Here is a 22,717-nt window from a genome sequence, read left to right as displayed (position 1 = left end):
GTGAAGTAAAAGAAGTAAAAGACTATTAACCCCCCCCCTCACTCACACACACACAACATATAATAGTCTGGTTACCAGTCTTTTTAGCTTTTTAGCACTTCTGTTATTTGTCAAAGAGACTGGCCTTTCGGCAATCTCAACGTTCAATATGCAGCTGGATTTCCGACAGAGTTGCTCATTGGTTGTTGGAAATAACATTCATATATTCCATGACAACATGTGGAGCCTCAAAAATAGAATTAGAATTATAACAAATTAAAAAACAAACATTTAGAGGTTAGCTAGGAAAGTTGTTGTATTTTGAGGCTTAAAATCAAAGCCAGGGCCGACTTTAGCCTTTTACAAGGTGCACCTGTGTAATGATCATGCTGTTTAATCAGCTTCTTGATATGCTACACCTGTCAGGTGATGGATTATCTTGGCAAATGAGAAATGCTCATTAACAGGGATGTAAACAGATTTGTGCACAAAATTTGAGAGAAATAAGCTTTTTGTGCTTATGGAAAATTCCTGGGATCTTTTATTTCAGCTCATGAAATACATGAAGTACATGTTGCGTTTATATTTGTGTTCGGTATATTCAGTTTAAGAATTTAGACTTGAGCTAGCAACTGTTGACAGACTGGTTTTTGTCTGGACAACAAAACATGATTGCTTAGCAACCGTACACCAAAGCTGGAACATCCATCTGTGGAGAAAAATAGAGATAGAGTTCCAATTTGCATAACTTTGTGATTGATGATAGCTATGGGGGTTACCAAATCAGAATCAGATCTGATCTCCTCGAGCTCATTAATGATAGAATGGTGATATTTGAAGATTAAAGAAAGGCCAGTCTCTTTGCAAATAACAGGATTGCTAAGGAGTGGAATGTTGGCTAAAAAGAATGATATGCAGGCTACATCAAATACACAAATACAACAAACATATACAATATGCTATACTATTTTCTTGTTTAGGCATGATTACCCATTGTCGTGATGACAAGGACAAGACATGGCATCCTATTGGTTCCCGCTGGAGGAACAGTGATTGCATGGACTGCACTTGTAATTCATGCTGCCAGGGGTACGGCTTTATACTATCACCTACAAAATGCATGGTTTATGTAGCCCTCAGCCTTCCCAGTCTGTATCTATCATTCTAAAAGAATATACAACCCATTGTTATCTTCTCAAAATATTCACACAAGCAATCTCAGGCGTTTATTAATAGACTGGGTGAGTGAAATTCTATCGATTTACACAATATTTACACAATTTACACATTTGTTGATTGTTTGATTGCAGGTATGCAACTCCCGTAGAGTTTCCTGATGATTGCATGAAGGAATGGGACCAAAAGGCATGTGAATTCAAGGTGGTTAAGAAGAGTGATCCCTCCATTTCATGCCCTATTTTCGGCTCTGTGGGGAAGTGATTTGTTTTCTTCACTGTGTTCTCAATATACAGTGAATTTAATATATTGTGTCAGCTTACTTTGTGTCAAATGTGAATGTTCTGTTGTCTGATTAATTGTATTGGTTGAATAGAAATGGTAAAAACATCCTGATACAAATGAAAAATAAAGATACGTGTTAGTGAGCAACTTTCTGTTTAATTTGTATAGATCCTCCTCTGTTACTCAGCACCTCACCTTAGGGTGTCTGTGCTTTATTTACTTCAAGAACATCATGATAGATGTTAACTGTCATTTACTGCCGGAAAAATATCAATACCAAAATATGTGAGAGTGTTTTTGTAAGGTCTAGTTTAAGCCAGTAAAAAATACTTCAAATGGCTATTTGCAGGTTGCAGTGTTGCATAATGGACCTTACATTCAAATTTCCCCAAAAGTTTACACACCCTTTACTGACAGTGTTTGTTTCAGGTCATTGACATATTTGTTTTGTGGTTATGACATTTTTAGTTAATCTATTCCCAATGCAGAAGAAACTGAACGTAACAGGTTTGAAGTTTAGAGGGGTTTACTATAAAGCAACCATAAATAACTAGTGATTTTATGATGTATTAAATGTCTTTTTATTTGTTAAATTAATTAGACCATGCCCATTTCAAGGTTATCTTTCTACACATTCAAAAGTTAAATCAGTATATTTATGCTGGTTTATAGTCTACTCCTCAGGTAAACAGACTGAAACGTTCAGAAAGACAAACTAGCCATCTACTGGTGACAGTCAGTATGACAAGGTTCCATACCAGGAGAAAATCAAATTAAACTGTATTTGTCACATGCACCGAATACAATAGTTGTAAACTTTACACTAAACATTTCATGGTAAAGTCTACACCTGTTGTATTTAGTGCATGTGACAAATACAATTAGATTTTATTTAATCTTATGAGCTCCTGGTAGTGATTGACACCACTAGATGGCAGTAGAAGGGGATAGTTTGTCTTTCACCTCTGTCTTCATTACCTCAACCATGAGAAAAAAGGAAAAGAAAGTCACGGAGTCGTGGAAGGAGACTTTAAGTTAGACACAATTACATAGGTTTCTCTGGAGCTGCCTGGAATACACTTCCCCTGTCCTACTTCCCAACAGTAAGAAAGAGCAAAAGAAAAGAACAAGATAAGAGAAGTGCGCTGGTGTGAGGCTCAGTGCATGTGTGTGCAGCCTGTGCTTGTCCCCGAGCCAGTGATGAGAGCCTCCTGACTCAATTGAGACAGACTGGATTCATAGCATCAGTGCATTCTCTGCCTTCCACTTCACCCTTTTGGATAAGTTATGTTCAATGCTGAAGAATATTGGATGAAGATACAGAAATAAGGAATCCTTTTTTCTCCACTTGTTTTCCAAGGGGGTGTTATTCTTCCTCTCATGTGAAATAGCTCCTCCAAACTGGAATAATGTATTTATATGGGTGCAGAGGCTCCTGGTTACCAGTGCTGCTTGGTGCTGTAAGTGCGCTGGTGGTGCTGACAGCTGGTAACGCTGGGCACAACCAGGACAGAGGGCATGGTGGACCATCCTGCTTCGGGGGCTTTGACCTCTACTTCGTTCTGGACAAGTGAGTTTGTCATTCATCCTTCTCTTTCCACCTCACCTTCGCTGCTTGTCATGTCTATTGGGGGCAGAGTTCAGTTGGGGAACTGTTGGTTGTTGAGTGCACCTTGTCAAATCTGGGAACTTCGACTTTAAGGCTAGGTAGATAGTATCCATCTTATTTCATATTTCACCAAAGCACAATTCATGTTTAATTTGCAGAAACATCTTGTTGTCACATCTGTCGTTGCCAGTCTCAATGTTTCAAATTTTGTCATGATGTCATACTTAGACACGTTCAGGAATGTTATTGTTATTATCATGCCCCCTGGGGCCATATGAAGCAATTTACATTTTATTTTGCCATATGCTGGTAATAATGCCCATGAAAATATCAAATTGCCAAAATGTCAAAATGAAAGGCTCACAAGCGTTTTCTCAATGTTATTACACTTATCAAATAAACTATCTGATATGACATAATTGCTATATTTATGTATACTTTATACAATGTTGAATGCAGTCTGACTAGAAATGTAATATAACCTAATGGGTAAAACATATATTTTTGGTTCCTGTATCTTTGACAACCAGTATCTTATACAAGGTGAGTATGATGGTGGGACAATGACCGAGCATTTGGTCCAACTATCTGTAGTTGTGGAATTCCCCTTTGGGCCGGGATGAATGAAGTGAGCAGATGCTTTCTTGTAAAGTTCTCAGGCCACGCTTTATGGTCCATGATAGATCTGGATTGCTGGTGAACAGTGGCACATTTGATACTCCATCAGTCACATACAGTAAACATGCATAAGTTGTGCAGGCTGAGCTCTTGTTGAATCACAACAGTCAAATCAATATCTTTTTTCTACATGCTTTACTACAGTTGGGCAAAGAGGCTGAATTTAACTGATCCAACTACAATCCAATACCTCATTTATGCTGCTCTATGAGGTTCTCAAATTCATTTATGAGTAGAGTTTCCCTGTTAGTTCACCCAAATGACCAAATTACATATTGGTTTCCTTAACCTCCACTAAAAAGGCCTGATTATTGTGAGCAAAGACGAGACAGACCTAACGATTGGGTAAACAAATGGAGCCTCATCTGGTTCTAATAGATGTTGCTACCTTCTGGACTTCAATACTTTAAAACTATAACTTATTGTTTGGATGATTATCTGTCTAATGTGGAAGAGCAGGCTTCAGCTTATTCTTCTTTCATTTGGGCCTGCCTTTCCCTCTCTTCATATTGTTTAAAAAGTCTTTTACTCTTGGATGAAGATTGATTTTCAATTTTCCCCTTAAATCAGAATGCCAACTCTAGGCAGACATTTCTGTGGTGGCACAACATTTAGCTAAGTGGAACTTCAGACAGAGATCTGGAATTGTAGGATCCAAAAGACAGATGTAGAGAGAATGATGAACATTTACATACTCTACCTACTGCTGTGTGTGTGTGTGTGTGTGTGTGTGTGTGTGTGTGTGTGTGTGTGTGTGTGTGTGTGTGTGTGTGTGCGCACATTGTTTTAGCTAACAGAAGAATACATGTGAATACAACAAGAATATTAGACACCCAGCACTGTATTACTCTGTGTATTTGCTTGGATTTGTACTTGCTGTCCCCCTAATTCTGTTATAGTCATTCCTCTGCTGCGCTCTTCCACCTGCTCTTCCTTTGTTTGAATTGATATCCCTCCCCTTTTTACCATAACTGTCCTGCTTCATTCTCTGTCTGTTCATCACTCTCTGTATCTCCTCCTCTCTGTGTCTGCAGAACCCTTTTTCCATTAGGTCCAGATGTTCCAATGTTTCAGCCTTTTGGCTGCGCTGTCTGTGCTGAGACTCGTATCCTGTTAACAATGGAAAAAGAGAAATGCTTAAAGAGAGAGAGATAATAGGGCAGTGAAATGAGAAGATGAGAGTAAAGACAGGAATTAAAACAATGACACACACACACACACACAGAAAGAATCTAACCTACAGTTAACCTACCTACTGTATCTAACCTACAGTTTCGCAATATATATATATATATATATATATATATATATATATACTGCTCAAAAAAAGAAAGGGAACACTTAAACAACACATCATAGATCTGAATGAAAGAAATCATCTTATTAAATACTTTTTTCTTTACATAGTTGAATGTGCTGACAACAAAATCACACAAAAATAATCAATAGAAATCCAATTTTTCAACCCATGGAGGTCTGGATTTGGAGTCACACTCAAAATTAAAGTGGAAAATCACACTACAGGCTGATCCAACTTTGATGTAATGTCCTTAAAACAAGTCAAAATGAGGCTCAGTAGTGTGTGTGGCCTCCACGTGCCTGTATGACCTCCCTACAACGCCTAGGCATGCTCCTGATGAGGTGGCGGATGGTCTCCTGAGGGATCTCCTCCCAGACCTGGACTAAAGCATCCGCCAACTCCTGGACAGTCTGTGGTGCAACGTGGCGTTGGTGGATGGAGCGAGACATGATGTCCCAGATGTGCTCAATTGGATTCAGGTCTGGGGAACGGGCGGGCCAGTCCATAGCATCAATGCCTTCCTCTTGCAGGAACTGCTGACACACTCCAGCCACATGAGGTCTAGCATTGTCTTGCATTAGGAGGAACCCAGGGCCAACCGCACCAGCATATGGTCTCACAAGGGGTCTGAGGATCTCATCTCGGTACCTAATGGCAGTCAGGCTACCTCTGGCGAGCACATGGAGGGCTGTGCGGCCCCCCAAAGAAATGCCACCCCACACCATGACTGACCCACCGCCAAACCGGTCATGCTGGAGGATGTTGCAGGCAGCAGAACGTTCTCCACGGCGTCTCCAGACTCTGTCACGTCTGTCACGTGCTCAGTGTGAACCTGCTTTCATCTGTGAAGAGCACAGGGCGCCATTGGCGAACTTGCCAATCTTGGTGTTCTCTGGCAAATGCCAAACGTCCTGCACAGTGTTGGGCTGTAAGCACAACCCCCACCTGTGGACGTCGGGCCCTCATACCACCCTCATGGAGTCTGTTTCTGACCGTTTGAGCAGACACATGCACATTTGTGGCCTGCTGGAGGTCATTTTGCAGGGCTCTGGCAGTGCTTCTCCTGCTCCTCCTTGCACAAAGGCGGAGGTAGCAGTCCTGCTGCTGGGTTGTTGCCCTCCTACGGCCTCCTCCACGTCTCCTGATGTACTGGCCTGTCTCCTGGTAGCGCCTCCATGCTCTGGACACTACGCTGACAGACACAGCAAACCTTCTTGCCACAGCTCGCATTGATGTGCCATCCTGGATGAGCTGCACTACCTGAGCCACTTGTGTGGGTTGTAGACTCCGTCTCATGCTACCACTAGAGTGAAAGCACCACCAGCATTCAAAAGTGACAAAAACATCAGCCAGGAAGCATAGGAACTGAGAAGTGGTCTGTGGTCCCCACCTGCAGAACCACTCCTTTATTGGGGGTGTCTTGCTAATTGCCTATAATTTCCACCTGTTGTCTATTCCATTTGCACAACAGCATGTGAAATGTATTGTCAATCAGTGTTGCTTCCTAAGTGGACAGTTTGATTTCACAGAAGTGTGATTGACTTGGAGTTACATTGTGTTGTTTAAGTGTTCCCTTTATTTTTTTGAGCAGTGTATATTTCCACACTATGAGTTTGGAAGAACACAGTACTGTGAAATTGTGAAAATTATGATAATTTATTTTTAGTGTAAGAGCTGTTTGAAAAGACTGCCTGAAATTTCAGCCTGTTTTGGTGGGATGGCGTTTTGGCCTGCCTGGTGACATTATCAGGTGGTAAATTACACTAATAGACCAAAAAGAAAGAGAGTTCCAAACCTGTCTGCCAATAACAGCTAGTTTTCAGTTTTCCCCTCCCAACTCAGACCACTACCAGACAGTCCTATCAAAATTCTTGCTTGAGAAATTGCTCTTTGCTAAGAACCCAGCTAGCACATTTAGTTCCTTGGACGCTGTGTGAACACACGTTTTTGGTTTCCTATTGGTTTTGGGAACGGAAGGGAAAATGTAGCCTTTTCTGAGATTTTTTTTTTTTAGTTTGCAGGGAGGTTCTGAGAACATTTTACTCTGGTTCCTTGAACATTTTCCTGGGAGGTTTTATTAACAATCTGAGAACAGAAATTAAAGATTATTTGGAAGTTTTTTAATAACTTCCTTAAAACTTTCCCTGAATGTTTCAATAAGACTTTTAATAAAACTGTTAGCTTATTTTGAGTTAACCCTTTTAAACTCCAAGCACAGATAAAACACATGGAAATGAATCATGCTTTAATCATGCAAACACATTTATTTTTTATTGTGATACGGCATCAGTGAGATTCAAACCGATAATCTCTTTTCTGTCCATGGAATTAGTACACTGTGCCAACAGGACGGAAACAAGCACTAATTAAGATCAGGTGTGGCCAATTAATGGGGGAGGCCAACACACCTGAACACACTTAACAAAATAGAGGATAGAGAGAGTTTTTATTGATGCCGAGAATGGAATGTATACGTTTTTAAATCTTTTTTTTTTTAACTCTGAACGTTACTAAAGTTGTCTTAATAGCCTCGGAACAATTTGAGAACATGACTTTAAATACAGTCATGAGAAAAAGCAAGTACACTCCCTGGAAAGTTGTATTTCTTTGGACATATTTGGACAGGTGGATATGTAATCTTCACTTCAACACTATTGACAGATAAAGGAAAACTAATTTAACAAATTACACTGAAAGATTATACTTTGCAATCATTTATTCATCAAATCTACAGAAATGCAATTCCATAGTGCGGAAAAAACAAGTGCACCCTTAGCTTCAATAGCTGGTGTTGCCCCCTTTGGCTGAAATAACTCAATGTAGCCATTTCTTACAGTCTATCAGTCTCTTACATCGACTCAGAGGAATTTTTGCCCATTCTTTACAGTACTGCTTCAACTGTGTCATGTTTAAGGGCTTTCTTGCATGCAAGTCTCCCCATAGCATTTTGACAGGATTGAGAGCTGGGCTTTGACTTGGCCATTCCATAACCCTCCATTTATTATTTTTGAACAATTCTGTTGTAGCTTTGCTTTTGTGTTTTGGATCATTGTCCTGTTGCAATATCCATGTTCGGTTCAGCTTCATCTATTTGACAGATGGCCTCACCTTTTCCTCAAGAATTCTCTGGTACAATATTGACATTATGGTTGACTCAATAATGGCAAGTTGGCACGTCCCTGAGGCAGCAAAGCAGCCCCAAACCATAATGCCACCGCCGCCATGCTTTACGGTTGGTATGAGGTTCTTCTATTCAAAGGCAGTGTTTTGTTTTCGCCAAACATGGCATCTGGCATTGTGGCTAAACAACTCCCCCTTTGAATCATCTGTCCAGAGCACATTGCTCCAGTAGTTTCAGTCTTTACCCAGGTGTTGTCTGGCAAACATCCGTCGTGTCTTGGTATTATTTTTTGAGAGCAGAGGCTTCTTCCTTCCTGACCTCCCATGTAGGCCAAGTCCCTTTCTGACAGTTGACTCATGCACATTGATTGTGGTAAGAGAGGCATGTTGATCCCTTCATGTTATCCTGTTTTTTTTAAAGTCTTCTATGACATCTTTTGGTCAGCTCTTGGGCTGAATTTGGTGGGACGACATGTCCTTCGTAGATTGCCAGTGGCCTGGAATTTTCTCCATTTGTAGTTGACCGTTGGACAGTGAAATGATGCACTTGGAATTGCTTGGAAATTGATTTGTAACCCCCTCCCAGACTCCTGATCATCAATTATCTTTACTTTGAGGGCCCCGGATAGGTATTTTGATCTTGGAATTATGTGTTACCACACATCCATATGGTTAAGACTAAACCAGACCAAGTTTCTAATCTTAATGGAAGGCTGGACCCTCCAAAACCCGTAGGAAACTTTATGCTGAGGTACTGAAATTCCCACAGAAGAACGTTGTTTCTTAACATTCTTGGACAAATTTGAGAACATTACTTTAAAAAGAACCACGAGGAAACATTATGCTGAAGTATTGAAATTCCCACAGACCGTTGTTTCCCAATGTCAGACAAGTTGGAGAATGTTCCTAGAACATTATCAAAATTGAAATGCAAACATATTTTAACTTTTAGGACACTTTCTTTTAAAGTAATGAAATACCACCCCAAAAAATGTTTTTTAAGATCCTTAAATGTGCTCAGAATGTTCCAAAGCCAAATAATTATCCTGCACCATTCCCAGAAAGTTGTGGGAAGGTTGTGTCATGGAAATTCTTACACAGGGACACTTGAAGTCAGTCTTAAATGAATCATGTTTATTGTCAGCGCGCTGGAGTGGTTCCAACCAACTCAATGCGCCATAGTACACATGTCAATCAGGAGCTCTGCCTGGGCAGTCCCAGCAGTTGTCTTATATACGGCTATACACAGACAAGTTATATTTGCATGATTTAGCATAATTAATGAATCATTACCATTTTCTTTCATTCATGTGACTGACCAATACTGGTTCATAACATGTGACAGACCAATACCTCACAAGGCTTCTCTCTAACCTGAGACCTTATAACTGAGATATCTTTCGTTCTTGTTCTCAAAATAAGGTCTGGGGTACTGTCAAATTGCAGCTACTGATAGTGAGGATTCGTTCAGACAGCCACTTGCATGAACACAGAAATTGGTTTATAGAACAGCACATAAATAGAACACAGAAATTAGTTGTAAGAAAAGCACAAATATTAAAATTCCATTACATTCCATCCTCTTATCACTTGTGTCATAATAATCATTACATTTTTATGTAAGCATTTAGATTTGAGCTTCTATATAAAAAAAATGATATACTCCTATTAAAGTAAGGGAAATCAACATAGAAAATAATTGAAAACCTTTCATTCTGGGTTGTACAATCTACTTAGTATGGTAATACTGTAATCATAATAAAGGTTATATTTCTATTAATGGGAGGGAGTATCAAAAATAGTTTGAGGTGAATAAATCTCTCAATTGTTTCCATATTTCTTACCACAATCGGGTTGCATTGACCTGTTTTTAACTAACTGTCCCTTGGACATCAACTTAGTTAAAATATAAAACACTGTTGTTTAACAATTCTAATAAGACCTTCAAAAGGTTGGTGCTTGCTCATCAGCTCAGTGTTCCACATAATAATTAAGGGTTTAGATGACCTTACCCTCAACTTAAAAGAAAACAACCTTCAATCATTACCCATCGTCCTTATCTACAGCAGGAAATTGGGGCTCATCCAGAGTTGGCAGCTCATTAGTTTCACCATCCTCTGGAGGAGTAGAAAACATGATAGCTTCTGAAATCTTACCAGTCAGAGAGGCACAGATCACCTTACAGCATTTTAAGAACAATTCACAGGGAAGAGAGAGAGAACACATGTTATAACAGTTTCACACCAACCTTGCTACTAAGAAAGACCCTCACTTTCCTCATCACTTGTGGTAATGACAGATTGGTATTTTAATGCATTCTTAGTTTAAATTAGTATATGTTTCACAGTGTGCAGACGTCCACAATCAACCTGATATCCCAAATAAACAATTTTGGATAAGCCTAAATCAATTTGGTATTTTATTAGGATCCCCATTAGCTATTGCAAAAGCAGCAGCTACTCTTCCTGGGGTCCACACAAAACATGATATAATACAGAATATCAATAGACAAGAACAGCTCATGGACAGAACTACAATTACAGGCACGGTTGACCAACCCCCTCCGTCCCCGGCACTCATCCTTCCTTTCCTGGCATTTTTTCATGTTCTTCTTCAGATAGTGTTTCAGTTTGTCCTTTTAATGGCACATGTTCAAAGTGGATGACCCATGATAATGGACCTTACAGTCCATTATGTCTTTATCCATTTTCCTACCAGTACACCAGCAGCATGCGAGAAGTTTGAACTGGATCTCTTTCCATGCTCACTCCACATAGACCCATGTTGCACTCCTGAGAGAAAAAGCATGAGAGAAAAGGCAGTTGATAGCTTTTGGATGCTGGGTACAGGTTGCTGGCTCAGACTCAGGGCTCATGGTAGAAGTGGTGAAGGACCATACTGAATGCTATTTTTGTGATTTTCAGCCGATTAGAGGGGGTGTTGAGGTTCACACGGTTCTCGGCCGAATTATCTTCCATGCATCTAGATACCATCTGTGGTCACCTTCGCCATAACCTCGAGAGAGGACAGACCAGAACAACAGTTTAGTTTAGAATAACAACACACAGTTGAAATTAATTTGGAGTAACTGTCATCCATTACCAACATCTATTTTTTCCTTTTACAGGCAAGCATGTGAAGAAACCAATTTTCATATTTACGAAAGGGCACCAGGGGACTGGTAATTCCCCCTTTGGACACATGACTCACATCGTGAATCATGCATCCCCAAAAAAACAATACTGCCTGTTAAATCAAAAATAAACAAATTAGAATAACAAATCGAATTCTCTCTTGATATCTCCATAAAGGACATAATTGTGTCCCATAAGGTAATGGTAAAATAGACTAGAGACAGTTCTCTCTCTCTCTGTCCTTCTCATGGTGTGAATCACACATAGGACTATTCTTAATTATTTGTTTTTACAAAGCCCATAAAAAGACAATGTCTCCTGTATTTCTAAAATTATGTTTGAGAGTGATCTGTGTGTTTAAGCAGTAGTGATTGAGGTATTCCTATTGGGAAAGGAGACGAAGTTGAGGGAAACGGATATGGAGACTAGTGAAAGTAACAAAGTGAATGGTAATTGGCTTTCATATAGCAATCCAATAATGCAATATCTTAGTAATTTGAAAGAGTAAGACAGAGGGATGAGCATTGGGACTGAAATTAAATTAGAGGGTGCTCACTCTTCAAGGCCTGGTCCACTGCCCTCCTGTTTAAGCCATCTGTTGTTTGGGTAAGAGATAACCTTCCTGTGGAACAATAGATAGCCGCCAGTACACACTGAACTGAAACAGGCTGTGAGAGACACAGTGGAGTGGGGAAATTTTTGTACATAATTCTATATCAATGCAACAGGTCAAAAAGATTAAGATTACAAGATAGTTGTTTACTTTAGAAGGTGCCAAATTCAGCTTTATGGGACACCGTATCATCTGATGTGTCTGAAGTATAAATGTGTCTGAAGTATAGTTCTGTTTACGCATGGGTTTATTGAGACTTCCTGCTCAAGATGCAGTAAACTCGATTAACTCTTTAGTGACAGGGGGCAGTATTTGGAAATTCAGATGAATGACATGCCCAAATTAAACTGCCTGCTACTCGGGCCCAGAAGATAGGACATGCATATTATTAGTAGATTTGGATAGAAAACACTCTGAAGTTTCTTAAACTGTTTGAATGATGTCTGTGAGTATAACATGGCAGGCAGAAACCTGAGACAAATCCAACCAGGAAGTGTGGAAATCTGAGGTTTGTAGTTTTTCAAGTGATTCCCTATCCAGTATACAGTGACTTAGGGTTCATTTTGCACTTCCTACGGATTCCACTAGATGTCAACAGTCTTTAGAACCTTGTTTCATGCTTCTACTGTTACTGGGGAGAGAATAAGAGCTATGGACTGCCTGAGACCAACGAGTTGTTAACTGTGCGGTCACACAGGTGCGTCGTTCCTTCTTTTTCCTCTGTAATGAATACGCTATTGTCCGGTTGGAATATTATCAAAGATTTATGTTAAAAAGACCCTAAGGATTGATTGTAAACATCGTTTGACATGTTTCTACGAACGGTAATGGAACTTTTTTACTTTTCGTCTCGAGTTTTGCGCTCGCGCATTATGCCTTTGGAATAGTGATCTGAACGTGCGAACAAAACGGAGGTATTTGGACATAAATATGGAGTTTATCGAACAAAACAAACAATTCTTGTGGAAGTGGGAGGCCTGGGAGTGCATTCTGACGAAGATCAGCAAAGGTAAGTGAAGATTTATAATACTATTTCTGAGTTTTGTTGACTCCAGAACTTGGTGGGTAACTGTATAGCTTGCTTTGATGGCTGAGCTCTGTAACCACATTGTCCGATTTCAAAAAGGCGCGAAAGCAAAACATTAGATTATGTTAGGACACCACCTAAACAAGAAAAGCCACACAGCCATTTTCCTAGCAAGAAGAGGCGTCACAAAAACCAGAAATACAGCTACAATTAAGCACTAAACTTTGACGATCTTCATCAGATGACACTCATAGGACATCATGTTACACAATACATGTATGTTTTGTTCGATCAAGTTCATATTTATATCCAAAAACAGCATTTTACTTTGGCGCGTGATGTTCAAAAAATGTTTGCCTCCCAAAACTTCCGGTGAATGTGCACATTAATTTACAGAAATACTCATCATAAACGTTGACAAAATATATAATAATTAATTAAGAATTATAGATAGTACTCCTTAATGCAACCGTTGTGTTAGATTTCAAAATAACTTTACAGAGAAAGCACATTGTTCAATATTCTGAGTACAGAGCTCAGCCATCAATGCAAGCTATACAGCTACCCGCCAAGTCATTGCATCAATAAAACTCTAAATTAGTGTTATAAATCTTTCCTTACCTTTGCTGATCTTCGGCGGAATGCACTCGCAGAACTCCCACAAGAAATGTTCATTTGTTCGATAAAGTCCATAATTGATGTCCAAATACCTCCGTTTTGTTGGCGCGTCCAGAACACTATTCCAAAGGCACGATGCGGGAGTGCAAATCAATAGACGAAAAGCTCAAAAGTTCCATTACCCTTTGTAGAAACATGTCAAACGATGTTTACAATCAATCCTTTGGGTGTTTAACATAAATAATCGATAATATTCCAACCGGACAATAGCGTATTCATTACAGAAGAAAAAAAAAATGCTAGCCATGCGTGAAAGCGCATGAAGTAACTACATGACCTCAGAGAGTCCACTGCTTGAACCGGCTGTTATTCCCTCAAAATTCACCATAGAAGCCTCAAACAACTTTCTAAAGACTGTTGACATCTAGTGGAAGCCTTAGGAAGTGCAACATGACCCACAGACACTGTAGTCTGAATAGGCAATGGTTTGAAAGACTACAAGTCTCAGATTTCCCACTTCCTGGTTGGATTTTTCTCAGGTTTTTGCCTGCCATATGAGTTCTGTTATACTCACAGACATCATTCAAACAGTTTTAGAAACTTCAGAGTGTTTTCCATCCAAATCTACTAATAACATGCATATCCTGGGCCCGAGTAGTAGGAAGTTTAATTTGGGTACGTTTTTCATCTGGACGTCAAAATACTGCCCCCTACCCTAGAGAAGTTAACGGACTTCAATAACACACAATGACTGTTCATTTAACTGACTTCAATAACACACTATGACCGATCATTTACCTGACTCCAATAACACACAACGACTGTTCATTTACCTGACTCCAATAAACACACAACGACTGTTCATTTACCTGACTCCAATTAACACACAACGACTGTTCATTTACCTGACTCCAATAACACACAACGACTGTTCATTTACCTGACTCCAATAACACACAACGACTGTTCATTTACCTGACTCCAATAACACACAACGACTGTTCATTTACCTGACTCCAATAATACATAATGACTGATAATTCACCTGACTCCAAAAACACTGAGATCATTACTGGGGCTGCATTATAAAACACATTGACATTTAGGCATTATGACTGATCATTTACCTGACTCCAATAAGATCATTACTGGGCCTGATTTACAAAGACATTGACATGTACAGTACCTGTCAAAAGTTTTATTTCTACTATTTTCGACATTGTAGAATAATAGTGACGACATCAAAATTAAGAAATAACACATATGGATTCATGTCGTAACGAAAAAAAGTGTTAAGCAAATCAAAACATATTTTATATTTGAGATTCTTCAAAGTAGCCACCCTTTGCCTTGATGACAGCTTAGCACACTCTTGGCATTCTCTCAACCAACTTCACGTGGAATGCTTTTCCAACAGTCTTGAAGGAGATCCCACATATGCTGAGCACTTATTGGCTGATTTTCCTTCACTCTGTGGTCCAACTCATCCCAAACCATCTCAATTGGGTTAGGTCGGGTGATTGTGGAGGCCAGGTCATCTGATGCAGCCCTACATCACTCTTCTTCTTGGTCAAATAGTCCTTACACAGCCTGGAGGTGTGTTAGGTCATTGTTTTGTTGAAAAACAAATGATAGTACCACTAAGCGCAAACCAGATGGGATGGCGTATCGCTGCAGAATGCTGTGGTAGCAATGCTGGTTAAGTATGCCTTGAATATTAAATAAATCATAGACAGTGTCACCAGCAAAGCACCCCTACACATCACACCTCCTCCTCCATGCTTCACGGTAGAAACTACACATGGGGAGATAATCCGTTCACCTACTCTGCGTCTCACAAAGACATGGCAGTTGGAACCAAAAATCTCAAATTTGGACTTAGACCAGGAGGACAGATTTCCACCGGTCTAATGTCCATTGCTCGTGTTTCTTGGCCCAAGCAAGTCTCTTGTTCTTATTGGTGTCCTTTAGTGGTATCTTTGCAGCAATTCGACCATAAATCAAATACATGTATTTATAAAGCCCTTCTTACATCAGCTGATATGTCAAAGTGCTGTGCAGAAACCCAGCCTAAAACCCTAAAAAGCAAGCAATGCAGGTGTAGAAGCACGGTGGCTAGGAAAAACTCCCTAGAAAGGCTAGAACCTAGGAAGAAACCTAGAAAGAAACCAGGCTATGAGGGGTGGCCAGTCCTCTTCTGACTGTGCCGGGTGGAGATTATAATAGAACATGGCCAAGATGTTCAAATGTTCATAGATGACCAGCAGGGTCAAATAATAATAATCACAGTGGTTGTCGAGGGTGCAACAGGTCAGCACCTCAGGAGTAAATGTCAGTTGGCTTTTCATAGCCGATCATTCAGAGTATCTCTACCGTTCCTGCTGTCTCTAGAGCATTGAAAACAGCAGGTCTGGGACAGGTAGCACGTCCGGTGAACAGGTCAGGGTTCCACAGCCGCAGGCAGAACAGCTGAAACCGGAGCAGCAGTACGGCCAGGTGGATTGGTGACAGCAAGGAGTCATCAAGCCAGGCAGTCCCGAGGCATGGTCCTAGGGCTCAGGTCCTCCGAGAGAGAGAAAGTAAGAAAGAGAGAGAAAGAGAGAATTAGAGAGGGCATACTTAAAATCACACAGGTCACCGGATAAGACAGGAGAAATACTCCAGATATAACAGACTGAACCTAGCCCCCCGACACAAACTACTACAGCATAAATACTGGAGGCTGAGACAGGAGGGGTCAGGAGACACTGTGGCCCCATCCGACGATACCCCCAGACAGGGCCAAACAGGCAGGATATAACCCCACCCACTTTGCCAAAGCACAGCCTCCACACCACTAGAGGGATATCTTCAACCACCAACTTACCATCCTGAGACAAGGCCGAGTATAGCCCATAAAGATCTCCGCCACAGCACAACCCAAGTGGACTGAAGGCCTGATTCACACAGTCTACTCTGAACAGTTGATGTTGAGATGTGTCTGTTACTTGAACTCTGTGAAACATTTATTTGGGCTGCAATTTCTGAGGCTGGTAACTCTAATGAACGTATCCTCTGCAGCAAATGTAACTCTGGGTCTTCCTTTCATGTGGCGGTCCTCATGAGAGCCAGTTACATTATAGCGCTTGATGGTTTTTACGACTGCAATTGAAGAAACTTTCAAAGTTATTGAAATTTTCCAGATTGACTGACCTTCATGTCTAAAAGTAATGGACTGTCATTTCTCTTTGCTTATTTGAGCTGTTCTTGCCATAATATGGATTTGGTATTTTACCAAATAGGACTATCTTCTGTATACCACCCTACCTTGTCGCAACTTAACTGATTGGCCCAAACGCATTAAGGAAAGAAATTCCACAAATGAACAAGGCACACCTGTTAATTCACATACATTCCAGGTGACTACCTCATGAAGCTGGTTGAGAAAATGCCAAGAGTGTGCAAAGCTGTCATCAAGGCAAAGGGTGGTTACTTTGAAGAATCTCAAATATTTTTTCCCTTTGTTTAACACTTCTTTTGGTTACCACATGATTCCATATGTGTTATTTCATAGTTTTGATGTCTTTATTTTTCTACACTGTAGAAAATAGTAAAAATAAAGAAAAACTGTTGATCGGTATTGCAGGTATTATGACTGATCATTTACCTGACTCAAATAACACTAAGATCATTACTGGGGCTGCATTATAAAAACATGGAAAGTAATCTGAGAAGAATGATGTCACTGCTCTGCATCAGCATCATATCTTTGGGGCAGTCCAAAGATGGCAACTATCTAATAAATCCAGAGTTATACACTACTGTACACTGTAGCTCTTCAACCAAGGTTACGTGTTCAAATGGAATGTGTGCTTCCAAAGCTATGTCGTCATTTTCTGGTAGGAAGAGCATACAGGCCGGAGTGTTGCTACAGTAATGGAGCCAGACAGCTTGAGGAACTGTATAACAATTACACACAGGCAGGGAAAGACTGCATGCAGCCAAGAAACATCACAAACTGTAATAGTTGGATAGGATGAAGCGTGTACACTAGGTGGGGATACAGCATGATGTGCAGAAGAAGTAGCACAAAGTTAAGTAGAAATCTGTTAGTTGCTTACAGAAAATATTGTAGGAAGTGCAAAGGTTTGGTGTGCATATTTGATGCACATTCAAGCCTTTGTGTCAAACACTCTTTGACTGTAGAGAAGGATCCACATAACAGTGAAAATGTTTAACGGCAGACGCTGCCTTCCTACAGACAAAGTACAATTCGACCCCCCTGACTCCCTTTCACAATCAGGTACCTTAACCTCTCAATTTCCTCCAGTGTCACGTTCGTTGGAATGATCGGACCAAGGCGCAGCGTTCCACATAATTTATTAGAAAGTGAAACTTAGAAAAAATACAAAACAATAAAGAATAAACGAACCGTGACAACAATGCAACTACACAAACACATTATCCCATAACCCACAAGTGGAAAACATGCTACTTAAGTATGATCCCCAAATAGAGACAACGATTACCAGCTGCCTCTAATTGGGAATCATACAAATCACCCAAACATAGAAAAACTAAACTAGAACCCCACATAGAAAATATAAACTAGATTAACCCCCCAGTCACGCCCTGACCTACTCTACCATGGTCCGGACGTGACATCCAGACTGTTATGCAAACTCCTCATCAACATGTCATCTCACTTCGCAGATCTGGGAGTGTGCAGCAACACTGGGTTGAAATCTATCACTTTGTGGAACATCTTGTTCACAAGTTCTTAAGGTGAGAATACTTTGTCCCACATTGTTTAAAGGCCCTGTAATGAATATAAACTTTAGATAAATTCAATATAAACACAAATATTAACCATTAACCACACATGGTGTGGGTATGATGTATTTCATTGCTTGTTGTGATTGTTAGTGTACTGACAACAGAGATAACATTAATATAAATGGTCTGGGTATTGTTCATTTCTCTCCAGTCCACAGCTGCGCATGTCCTTCATTGTGTTCTCTACTGAGGGAAGGATTTTGATGCGGCTTACAGAGGACAGGTAAAGGAACCATCTTTTTTTCTTAGGATAAAGGTATTACGTCTGCCCAAGATGTCAGCTATTTGCTGATTCTGAACTGAGTTGATTATCAAGAACCCAGAAACCAGATAAACATGCAGGATTTGTTTCATTGAATTAGAGACATAAAAAAAATCACAATACCCTCACATTGAGCTCAACTGACAATGCTGTCAATCCCTTGGCAAACTGTATGCTTCAGCATGTGGCTTATAATATATCATGTGTTGCATATGTGTCTAATCTTTCTTCAGGCACAGTTTCCACACAGGCACTGAAACTTTTGTAATGTTTATGGTCTTCCTGCTATCTCCTTTTACACAAGACTCATTTCCTTACTCTCTGCTGGACAGTGTCCTGTGGCAATAGATCTTTTAATACCTGAAGCACACACAAAGCCCATCACTACTCTCTGAAATGGAATGCCACTTCAGTAAATAAATTGTTTCTGTGCTTATTAAAAACAATTGTCTTTGTCATTTCATATCTGTCTGTGACTGCTTTTAGTTTAGGGAGAAGATTGAATTTCACAAGAAAACAGTAAAAAATAAAATCTGTTAAATATTAATGCACAGTTCTATTTTTAGGGTTGAAAGTGACTCGCTTGTCATTCAAGATTACGGGCATGCATGCATGCAGTTTAATGCTGTACCCAGTGTTTTAGTTTGACAGTATGATTTAATAGTAGCACATCAACCACATGTATCACTATGATGACTCTATTTACATCAATACCTATAGCTACTTCTTTAATGTCTTGCAATTTACGATTTTCATAGCTTTATAGCTGCAGTTATATCAATGAGACAGGGACTTCTGCAGGGTGAGGGGTGATACATGATGAGTATGTACTGCCCTCTCATCTGTCTTTTGGTCTGCTTGCTCAGGGAGCAGATTCGAAAAGGTCTGGAGGAGCTCCAGAGGGTACTTCCAGGTGGAGACACCTTTATGCACGAAGGCATCCAGAGGGTGAGCTGTCTGCTTTTAGCTTAGCTCTGAGCTGTAATCTATCTCCACTCTGGCTCAAGAACAAAGACCATGGTTCAGAAACAAAATGGCACCTGTATCAGTATGAATAGTTGCTTTACTCACAGGACAGATTTAGCCAGTGTCCTTTTTCAATCCATTCCTCTTCTTTTACAGGCCAGTGAGCAGATATACTATGGAAACTCTGAAGGTGTGTAGTTCAATAATAATATTGAAATGTATTTCTGTTATACGTCTTGCATCATATATTAGTTTCTCAAGTATATCTGTTTGTCTATCATTATTATTATTTGAATAGCTCTGTGGCAGCATTTAGATCTGAATCAAAGGTTTTGTGTCTGTTTATAGGATACCGTACCGCAAGTGTCATTATCGCTCTCACAGATGGGGAGCTGCATGAGGACCTCTTCTACTATGCTGAGAGGGAGGTAAGCACAAGCTGTCTATTCCATTTGCTTTGGCAATGTAAACATATGTTTCCCCTGCCAATAAAGCTCTTTGAATTGAACTGTATTTAATTGTGTGAAGAGAAAGAGAGAGAAAGAAAGAGAGAGGTCTGAGGGCATCTGCCTTTGGCCTAACGAGCAGGAACCCAGACTTCATCAAATAAATTGAAAATACAGACATTGTAATCCTACAGGAAACATGGTATAGATGAGACTGACCCATGAGTTGCCCTCTAGGTTACAGAGAGTTGGTAGTCAAATCCACCAAACTACCAGGTGTGAAACAGGGAAGAGACTCAAGGGGTATGCTCATTTTGTATAGAGCAGACCTAACCCACTCTATTAAATTAGTCAAAACAGGAAAACTTTACATCTGGCTAGAAATTCATATGGAAATGATCTCAACAGAGAAAAATGGCCTCGTGTGCTACCTACACTACCGTTCAAAAGTTTGGGGTCACTTAGAAATGTCCTTGTTTTCCATGAAAACATACATGAAATTTGTTTTTTAGTATGTTAACTTCCAACTTCAGCTGTATGTATTTATTCCATAAAAAATCAGCCGTTTCCAGCTACAATAGTCATTTACAACATTAACAATGTCTACACTGTATTTCTGATCAATTTGATGTTATTTTAATGGATGAAAAGTGGGCTTTTCTTTCAAAAACAAGGACATTTCTAAGTGACCCCAAACTTTTGAACGGTAGTGTATATCCCCCCCAATAGAATCCCCATACTTTAACAATAACAGATTCTCCAACCTAGATGGGGAGATCAACCATTTCCAGGCCCAGGGACATGTACTTCTCTGTGACGACCTAAATGCCAGAACTGGACAAGAACCTGACACTCTCAGCACACAGGGGGACAAACATCTACAGTTGAAGTCAGAAGTTTACATACACCTTAGCCAAGTACATTTAAACTCAGTTTTACACAATTCTTGACATTTAATCCTTGTAAATAATTCCCTGTTTTAGATCAGTTAAGATCACCACTTTATTTTAAGAATGTGAAATGTCAGAATAATAGTAGAGAGAATGATTTATTTCAGCTTTTATTTCTTTCATCACATTCCCAGTGGGTCAGAAGTTTACATGCACTCAATTATTAATTGGTAGCATTGTCTTTAAATTGTTTAACTTGGGTCAAACGTGTTGGATAGCTTTACACAAGCTTCCCACAATAAGTTGGGTGAATTTTGGCCCATTCCTCCTGACAGAGCTGGTGTAACTGAGTCAGGTTTGTAGGCCTCCTTGCTCGCACATGCTTTTTCAGTTCTGCCAACAGATTTTCTATAGGATTGAGGTCAAGTCTTTGTGATGGCCACTCCAATACCTTGACTTTGTTATCATTAAGCCATTTTGTCACAACTTTGGAAGTATGCTTGGGGTCATTGTCCATTTGGAAGACCCATTTGCGACCAAGCTTTAACTTCCTGACTGATGTCTTGAGATGTTGCTTCAATAAATCCACATAATTTTCCATCCTCATGATGCCATCTATTTTGTGAAGTGCACCAGTCCCTCCTACAGCAAAACACCCCCACAACATGATGCTGCCACCCCCATGCTTCACGGTTGGGATGGAGTTCTTCGGCTTGCAAGCCTCCCCCCTTTTCCTCCAAACATAACGATGGTCATTATGGCCAAACATTTCTATTTTTGTTTCATCAGACCAGAGGACAGTTCTCCAAAAAGTACGATCTTTGTCCCCATGTGCAGTTGCAAACCGTAGTCCGGCTATTTTTATGGCAGTTTTGGAGCAGTGGGTTCTTCCTTGCTGAGCGGCCTTTCAGGTTATGTTGATATAGGACTTGTTTTACTGTGGATATAGATACTTTGTACCTGTTTCCTCCAGCATCTTCACAAGGTCCTTTGCTGTTGTTCTGGGATTGATTTGCACTTTTCGCACCAAAGTACGTTCATCTCTAGGAGACAGAATGCATCTTCTTCCTGAGCAGTATGATGGCTGCGTGGTCCCATGGTGTTTATACTTGCATACTATTGTTTTTACAGATGAACGTGGTACCTTCAGGTGTTTGGAAATTGCTATCAAGGATGAACCAGATAAATCTGACCCCAATAACTACCGTGGGATATGCGTCAACAGCAAGCTTGGGAAAATTCTCTGCATTTTCATTATCATACATTCCCTCAGTGAAAACAATGTACTGAGCAAATGTCAAATTGGCTTTTTACCTATTTATGGTACAACAGACCACGTATTCACCCTGCACACCCTAATTGACAAACAAAGAGACCAAAACAAAGGCAAAGTCTTCTCATGCTTTATTGATTTCAAAAAAGCTTTTGACACAATTTGGAATGAGGGTATGCTATACACATTGATGGAAATCTGTGTTGGGGGAAAAACATACCACATTATAAAATCCATGTACACAAACAAGTGTGTGATTAAAATTGGAAAAAACACATTTCTTTCCACAGGGCTGTGGGGTGAGACAGGGATGCAGCTTGAGCCCCAACAAATTGGCAAGGGCATTAGAAGAGTCTGCAGCACCTGGCCTCACCCTACTAGTATCTGAAGTAAAATGTCTACTGTTTGCTGATGATCTGGTGCTTCTCTCCCCAACCAAGGAGGGATCTTCTGCACAGATTCTGTCAGACCTGGTCCCTGACAGTAAATCTCAGTAAGACAAAAATAATGGTGTTCCAAAAAATTC

At 40.1% G+C, this 22,717-nt stretch overlaps 1 protein-coding gene across 6 annotated transcripts in view; it reads left to right on the top strand.

The window, feature by feature from the left end:
- LOC115164534 (anthrax toxin receptor 1) overlaps positions 1-22,717 on the top strand; it is a 55,292-nt gene that overhangs the window by 979 nt on the left and 31,596 nt on the right. For 4 of the 6 annotated variants that reach the window (XR_003869943.1, XR_003869942.1, XR_003869941.1 and 1 more), the window contains exons 3-4: positions 960-1,068; positions 1,290-1,587. Coding sequence is in view for 2 of the 6 variants with exons in the window: in XM_029717123.1 (XP_029572983.1) it covers positions 2,850-3,010; positions 18,232-18,303; positions 18,506-18,577; positions 19,483-19,564; positions 19,739-19,772; positions 19,931-20,010 (501 nt within the window). In the remaining 4 variants the exon portion in view is untranslated. Of the gene's footprint in view, positions 1-959; positions 1,069-1,289; positions 3,011-18,121; positions 18,304-18,505; positions 18,578-19,482; positions 19,565-19,738; positions 19,773-19,930; positions 20,011-22,717 lie in introns of those variants that run through there. The other 2 variants (XM_029717123.1, XM_029717122.1) reach the window with 2 other exon arrangements.

This window comes from Salmo trutta, chromosome 27 (genome assembly GCF_901001165.1).
Source record: "Salmo trutta chromosome 27, fSalTru1.1, whole genome shotgun sequence".
Classification (NCBI taxonomy): Eukaryota; Metazoa; Chordata; class Actinopteri; order Salmoniformes; family Salmonidae; genus Salmo; species Salmo trutta.
This window is presented reverse-complemented; position numbering and strand designations above follow the sequence as displayed.